This window comes from Echinops telfairi, unplaced genomic scaffold (assembly GCF_000313985.2).
Source record: "Echinops telfairi isolate 266 unplaced genomic scaffold, ASM31398v2 ScPeMD7_60;HRSCAF=208, whole genome shotgun sequence".
In the NCBI taxonomy this organism is placed as follows: Eukaryota; Metazoa; Chordata; class Mammalia; order Afrosoricida; family Tenrecidae; genus Echinops; species Echinops telfairi.
The window spans coordinates 44935853-44943617 of NW_022103958.1; the positions used below are offsets into that span (position 1 = coordinate 44935853).

At 42.7% G+C, this 7765-nt stretch overlaps 1 protein-coding gene across 1 annotated transcript in view; it reads right to left on the reverse strand.

Annotated features, from left to right (window-relative positions):
• Positions 1-2223: 2223 nt before the first annotated feature.
• The window catches only part of OLFML1 (olfactomedin like 1), a 29871-nt gene continuing 24329 nt past the window's right edge, over positions 2224-7765 (reverse strand). Inside the window, exon 3 of the mRNA XM_030885870.2 lies at positions 2224-3281. Within this exon, the coding sequence (XP_030741730.2) occupies positions 2491-3281 (791 nt within the window). The 3' untranslated portion in view covers positions 2224-2490. The remainder of the gene's footprint in view (positions 3282-7765) is intronic.

A 7765-nucleotide genomic window follows, 5' to 3' on the forward strand; every position in this document is an offset into this window, starting at 1 on the left:
GGGGGGGGGCAGCATGGCCTGGGCCTCAGGATTTTTTAAATCTCCACAAGTGATTCTTAACTACAGCACAATTTAAGAACCACTAATATAGATCATGGGGACTTTCATCCTAGATTTAATCTAGATTTAATCTAACAAAAGAACGCAGAACTGAAACATTCACCCATAAGAAGCCCCAAAAAGGGTTTCCAAAACCTGCATGTTATCGTTTTCCTGCTCTGGCTACCCAGAAACAAATTGGCAAGTTAACAGGCTCTTCCAGGAGAAAATGTCTTAACCCCAAAGAGTGATTATAGCTGCAAGAGTTGAAAGCACCGGGGAGGGTTGTTAGGGGCAGGTGTATTCCGTGGCTCTGATGGATCAAAGCACATTACAGTCTACCTGCGCCTCTCTGCCTGCAAAGAAACCATGTACTCGTGCCTCATGCCTGCTGATAATGTCACTCTACCCTCATCTATGTGACATACAACATTCCTTATCTCTATGAAATAGGCAATGTCATTTCACTAATGGGTAGATAAATGTCCCTAAACCTGTGGAGCAGAAGATAACATGTGCTTCATTCCACAAAGGAGTTGGGGTCTGGGTATCACTTTATTAAAGAGCTCTAGTGGTCCAGTAGGAGGCCTGGCAGCATGGTAGTTACACGTTGGTCTGCTGACCACATGACCAGCTGCTCCTCAAGAGAGTCTTAGAAACCAACAGGGGCAGTTCTACCCTGCTGTCTAAGGTCGCTATGAATCAAAATCAACTTGATGGCAGTGAGTTAGTTTTTATTTTTTGAGTGGTCCGGTGATTAAACACTTAGCTGCTAATCATAAGGTTGACAGTTCAAACCCATCAGCTGCTCTGCAAGAGAACGATGTGACTTACAGGGTCAGAATCAACAATGGTAGGTTTGGGTTTAGAGATCACTTTATTAGGACTATAGATAATTCAGCTTTATTCACCGGGTGGTAATTAATTCCCTTTTGTCAAAGATCTATTCAAATGCTATGGGGAATAGACAAGAGAAAAATAATCTCTTCACTGCCTGTGATTCTGGCCTGAGCTTGGCAGAGACAAGAAAACAGCTGCAAACCCACAAAGCAAACCCTCTCATGTGACCAACCTGGAAAGACAGGGGCCTCAGCACATGACCCAGACTGGCACCACAGCCTTCACTTATGACCCAAACTTGGCTGGACCGAATAAATGCATGGGAAACCTTTTGAGGAAGGCCTTCTTAAGGGGCACAGCTGTCCTCTGGCCCGTGCCACATGGCATGCCTGCTGCCTATAAGCTGGCATTCATCCAACTGCAGAATATTTGCCAAGGGCCTCAGCATGTTGGGGATTTCTCACAGTGAACCCAAACAAGGCAGCACACACTGAAAACGGTACTGAAGGCATGTGGGCAAATGTAACCTGATGAGGTTTATTAGCTTAGGGTCAATTTTATGGCATTTAAAGAAAGAAGGGGATTGATTATAAGACAAAATGAGGCTAGAAGATGGGGTCCTACTCCTTAGGCTGGTCTTCCAGAGGAAGCAGTTTTTGAACTACCTATAAAAAGGTCTTGTCCAGACAAGAAATAAAGGGGAGACCACCATTTTTCAGGTTGCAATGATGGCTATGCTGCTAAAAGACTCTTGGAGAACAAACGTGTGTTGGAGCCTTCACTGGGTAATGGGTAGACTATAGAATTTGCAGCCCGCTCTTTCACTTTGTAGCTGTTTCTTTGAATAACTGCTTATATTTCTCAGAAGACACATACAAAATCTATTCTGCATAGGTCATACAAGGGTGAGATTAGAATTACATGACATAACTTGATGTTATTCAAATGGTAATATTATTATTCTATTATCATACCAACCTGGGTTAGTGGAGAGGTAAGGCTAGGAGAAATAGAAATTAAACATCAATAAGAAATAGTACTTTAATTGGGCAATGAAAAGTGGGAGAATACCAATAGGGCATTTGAGAAAGAGATAAGAGTGCGCAAAGGTGAGAAGAGAGAGAAACCAGTGTGCATTCAGGGATGACATACAATTCTGATTACTCTAGGGCAGTGGTTCCCAACCTTCCTAATGTCGCAACCCTTTAATACAGTTCCTTATGTTGTGACCCCCCACAACCATAAAATTATTGTTGTTGCTACTTCATAATTGTAATTTTGTTACTATTATGAATCAGGTGACTGCTATGAAAGGGTCGTTCGACCTCCAAAGAGCTCGGGACCCACAAGTTGAGAACCACTGCTCTAGGGGGAGCTTAGAGGAAATGCTAAGAAAGAAGGAAAAGAAAAAGCTTGCATCAAGCAGGATGAGAATGTGGAAGGCCTTGAAAGTCAGGAGATTTAGATGGGTGATAGCAGCTGTTGGAAAATTCTGAAGGAGAGCCTCTCCTGTAATCTCTTGGAAGATACCCAAAACAGTGACATCTGGAAAAAAGATGACAATCCCATTTCTAGACCTTATTCCTGTTGGTCATTACAGGGATGCTGTCTTTAGTCCACATGCAATTTTCTCTTTGTCTGGAGTTTGTAAATGATCTGGTTTCCATCATTCCAGGCATAGAGCTGCTTCTCTCTGGGGTTGTAGTGAATCATGGAGTGACTTCTCTGCCGCTTGGGGAAGAACAAGTTGGGCAGATGTTCCTCATTGACAATGCCCAGTGGATCATAGACACAGGTGATGCGATGGGGCCCTTGGCCATTGGATCTATAGACCACGTAGAGAACCCCACAAACGAGGAATGAGGCTTCAGCATCCTGACTTCTGCAGGGAGTGTCCCATGAGTGCTGCACTCCCAGTGAGCCAGGTTCAATTTTTGTGAGGACCAGTTGGCCATAGACGCCTGGCCCTGAGTGGATGGCCCAGAGACCATGCTCATCCACAGCCAGGTCAATGTACGTTGAAGGGGAGTGCTGATAGACCAATGATCTGCCTGCCCCTCCTGGGAGCCACATTCGATCTTCCACAGCTCTTTTCTGCAAATTATATTTTATTATCTCATTAGAAGTCCCTTGGTTGTGAAAAAATAGGAAACCTTTGTAGATCACTTGGCCTGTTCCCTGCCAGGAAAGCGTTAGGATTAGCTTCCGGGGAGCTGGCTTGGTGCTGTCCTCCATGAAAGCCCGAATATTTGAAAATTCCCAAACCGTGTTGTTTCTGGATCCAATTAAGAAATACACTTTTGCAGAGTTGCTGGCAGCATCTTTCATCCAAGAACCATCTGTGCCCATAGTCTTCTTCACTATCTTCAGGGACTTGATACCCATCAGCATGTTGTCACAACCTAGCCAGACAGTAGAAAAGGGGAAGATTATACACATGAGATGCCTGCTTTCTGGGAAGGCTCGTCATGTTTGTTCACTCCTGTTTCCATCTAGCTCTAGAATTGCTCAGAAGGAAATATTCTCAATTGTTTTTTGTTTGTTTTTTTAAGCCTTAAATGAAGAGCTTCCCTCTGAAAGGCCTAGAGAAAAATAGAACAAAGGCATATCTTAAGGCACAGGGCATTTAAGTCTCAGCAAAATCCCACATCCAGTATTTTACCTACTTATTGTCACTTCTTCCTAAAGTAGAACTAATGCACATAGTTGATGATCAGTCATAATTTATGATTTCATTAAATGAATCAGATAATAAATGAAGAGAGTTGTAGCCCAGATATAAGGGTCAGTTTTTCATTTCGATTGAGATATAAGTAGCTATTTATTATGTCAGAACCCCTGTTTACTCTAGAGTACTTACGACTGACACAGTGAGAATGATTTAAGTGTGAAGCCACTTAATTCGATTCCTTGTACCAAGATTTTATTAGATATATGCTGTTTACTTAGCTTACAATGCCCTTGGACCAGTTCTAAGTATTGGGGATCAAATACATAATATCCATCTCAACCTTGTGGAGATCAGAAATTCCCCCTACTCCTGCTTCAATATTCAGTTTTCCCGTACTGGATCATCTCCATAAGGCTTATGACATAAGCAAGTGAACAAGCTGTAGGGGTAGTCATCTTGGAATAACCTTCCAGTGTGACCTCGTTGTCTGCTCCTTCATAAAATAAAACACCTTTAAAAATAAGTTTCTTCACATCTACTTCTCCTTTTACCCACTCACTGCCAAGGAGTCAAGGCCAACTCATAGGATGACCCTATAGGACAGGGTAGAACTGCCTTTATAAGTTTCCGACACTGTAACCTTTACAGGAGGAGAAAGCCCCAGCTTTCTCCTGTGGAGTGGCTTCGAACTGCTGACCTTACAGGTAGGAGCCTAGTGAGTAACCACTATGCCACCAGGGATCATATTTATCCTTTAAGTCACTTTACTCAGACTTCAGTTTGCTCCTGCCCACTTCATGAAATTGTTCTTGTTAAGGTCACCCACAATCTTTATATTACAAGTGAAGGACCCCATTTCAATCTTCACCCTCAACTTCTAAGAAGAATTGAACTACTTGTTCACTACCTCACCTTGCATCTCTGTGTTTGTCCTCCCATATTTCTTGATCATCCCCATTGCCCCCCCTCATCCCCTCATGTATGTGTATGTATGTGGGTCATAGGAAGAAGTGGAAAATGGTGGGCCCAAGAGTGCCTAGAAAGGGATCCATGAGGGCAATAGGCTTCCCGGGACCCAGGCACAGACAGGGTGATGTGTTATCTGCTCTAACTAGGAATCCCTCTTGCCTGGGAGGAAAGCCCGTAAGCTTGCAATCCATCCCCATAAGACTAGATCTAAGAATAAGGTCTCACCCATAGAAAATGTTCATTTTAAATGCAGCAGGAACCAACACAAACACAAAAGACTCTCTTCCTCTTCCTACACCCTCTTCACTCCTTTCCAATGCAGAACTCTCAGAGAAATAGCAGATAAAGAGAGTGCTGGTAGATGATTTTCAAGAGGAAGCATGATTCTGGGAAGGAAAACAACGTCCTCTATTCTTCTTCTACCACTTTTATTCTAGGTGAGACCCAGAATCAAGAGTCAGAAACCCAGGTGCTCTGGACTCAAGTTCTGACTCTGTATGTATGTCCTCCTAAAGAGTCCATTATCGGGAAGAGGCAAGGGGAAAAAAAGAGTCCACTATCAATCTGGTGCGAGTGTTCCCAGCCATAAAATAAGGGGGGGTGCTCGCTATAGTTTCCTCAGGGTTGATATTCTGCAATTCTGACAAATTGATCTTCTCACTAAATGGTGATGGAATCTGTAGAGACTATACTTCCAGTTTTTGAGCAAATGGAGAAAATCCAAACTGCCTCCTGTGCTTCCCTTGAGAAGAGGTAATTATCAGTAGAAAAGCTGAGGAAGGATACAAAATGAAATTTAAACCTTTGGGTTTCGCTGAAATGCAAATTATTTAACAGAGCCTATGACAAGGGAAGTTGCACCTGCAAACCAGAAAGTGACAAATCTGTGGCTCTCCCTCAGGCAGAACTGCAGACAAACCATTAGGAGAGAATTTGGCCCAAGGCCTCCTAGGGAATTCACATACAAAGATCACTTATTTAAATTTTTTTCATATTTTTTTCCTTATTTAGCAGCAGCACTCTTCAAATGGGATAAGATCTTCCTCTTTTGAGGGAAGTGATATTCTGTATGCTAGAAATATCCATCTGATTGCTGTTAGAGAATGTATTGAGTGTGAGGAAGTGGGGGCAAAAGAGGACACAGGGCAACCAGGTTTGGTGTCTATAACAGTAACCCAGATGAGAGATTATAGAATGGTGATGGGCATTTGTTATATGTTCCCAAAATAGAAATAAAATACCTAAATCCAAACCCATACCTGTAAATTGGAAATCATTAAAAAAATGGAAATCATGTCTTATGTGATGTTAATGAGGCCATTCTAGTGTAGATAGCTCCTTTATCTCATCCCTTCTGAAGAATGCACACACACAACTGGAAGAGACCATGTAAAGCGCCATCTGTAACTCAAAGAATGTTAAGCAATGTCATGGATCCCAACAAAAGATTCTTCTCTACAATTTAGGGCCTGATTTGGACGTCTCTTCTTTAAAGCCACCTATTGTGGTATTTTTTGATGGCAGCATTAACACACTAAGAGATTGTTAGAAAAAGACTTAGATTTTACCCATATTTTTCCTTATCTCATCTTTGCTAACTTGGGAGACAGCCAGGGCCAGATTACCCAATAAGTAAGGTAAGCACAAGTGCAATTATGCATACTTAGTAATGTCTACTTGGTAAAATAATGCTTGGAAAAATAAAAGGGAAGAGAAGAAGATGACCCTGGACAAGATGGGGTGACCTAGTGGCTGCAACAATGGGCTCAAACATAACAATTGTGAGGATGGGGCAGATCTAGGTGGTTGTACATAGGGTCACTCTGAGTCACAACTGTCTTGACAACACCTACCAACAACAGTAGTAATGTATACTGAACCATGTCAGGATGCCACCCTGGATACATCTATTCATCCTTTAAAAAAAAAACTGTTCTGAGTCCTCCGGAAGAGTTTGTTCCTTCTTTTTATGTGTCCAAGGCATTCTGCACAGCGCTCGCCCAAGGCAACGATCACGCTGAATTGGAATTGATTATTCATTTTGTTTCTTTGCTGTGTGTTGTTTGTCATTTTTTCCAGACAAGCTGGGACACATGGAGTCCTGGTGGCATAGGGTCACTAGGAGTGGAATCAACTTGATGCAGTGAGCCTAAATGTAAATAGTCTAAATGTGCCATGCAAAAGACGGAGAGTGGCAGAATGGATAAAATAAGCAAGCAAACAAAACAACTCACATAACATGATCCACTCTTTTGCTGTCTATAAGAAATATATTTTAGGCATAGGATACAAACAAACTAGAAATATAAGGATGAAGAACAAAATCCTATGTAACCAGTAAACAAACAAACAAAATCAAGGGTGCCCATATTGATATTAGATAAAATAAACTTTAAATAAAAATATATTATATAAAAAAATCTATTATAAGAAAAACAGGGCTCTGAGGGGCGGGCCCCAATCCCAACTACTATGTGGACACCTTCCCCTCCCCCCAGAAGAATTTATTTCAAAGGACTGCATTGAATCTGCAGCTCCAGGAGAGGGACATATCTAATCAGAGCACACGGGAGCAGATGAAGGGGGAGGAGGAGAGAGTGGAGCACATCCTGGTCCACCAGACCTGGAGGACGATGATCCCAATTAGAGCAGCCAGTCCACAGAGAGGACCACATGGCCGGCCCCACTCTGAGACATGTCGCCCCTCACTGACCCATAGCCCTACAGGGGACAACACCGGAGACACAGTGTGGGAATTGAGCCCGATCTGATCCCGCCACACCAAGGCAAAACACTAAGGGGGTGCAACAGAACAGCAAGGGAATGGAACAGCAAGGTCCCCAGGGAATGCTGGAGGTAGACTTTGGGGCCAGGGTATGGTGCCCCAACAGACTGGACTGGAAAACACTCCTAAAGGCCAACAAACAGTCCTTGAACTAACTACAAGCTTTTCTTTCTTACTGTGTTTTGTTTGTCATTGGTTTGTTGTTGTTATTTTGTTGTATATTGTTGCCTGGTTTTGCTCTGTCTTGTTTTTGTGCATTTTACTATCTCCGCAGGTCTGCCTAAATAAGATAGGCTGGATGAACAATCTGGAGGAGAAAACAACGGGACCGATAGTTCTGGGGGGCATAGGATACAAACAAACTAGAAATAAAAGGATGAAGAACAAAATCCTATGTAACCAGTAAACAAGAGGAGGAGAAGAGAAGGTGGGGGGAAAGGTAGAGGTGTTAACAAACCCAG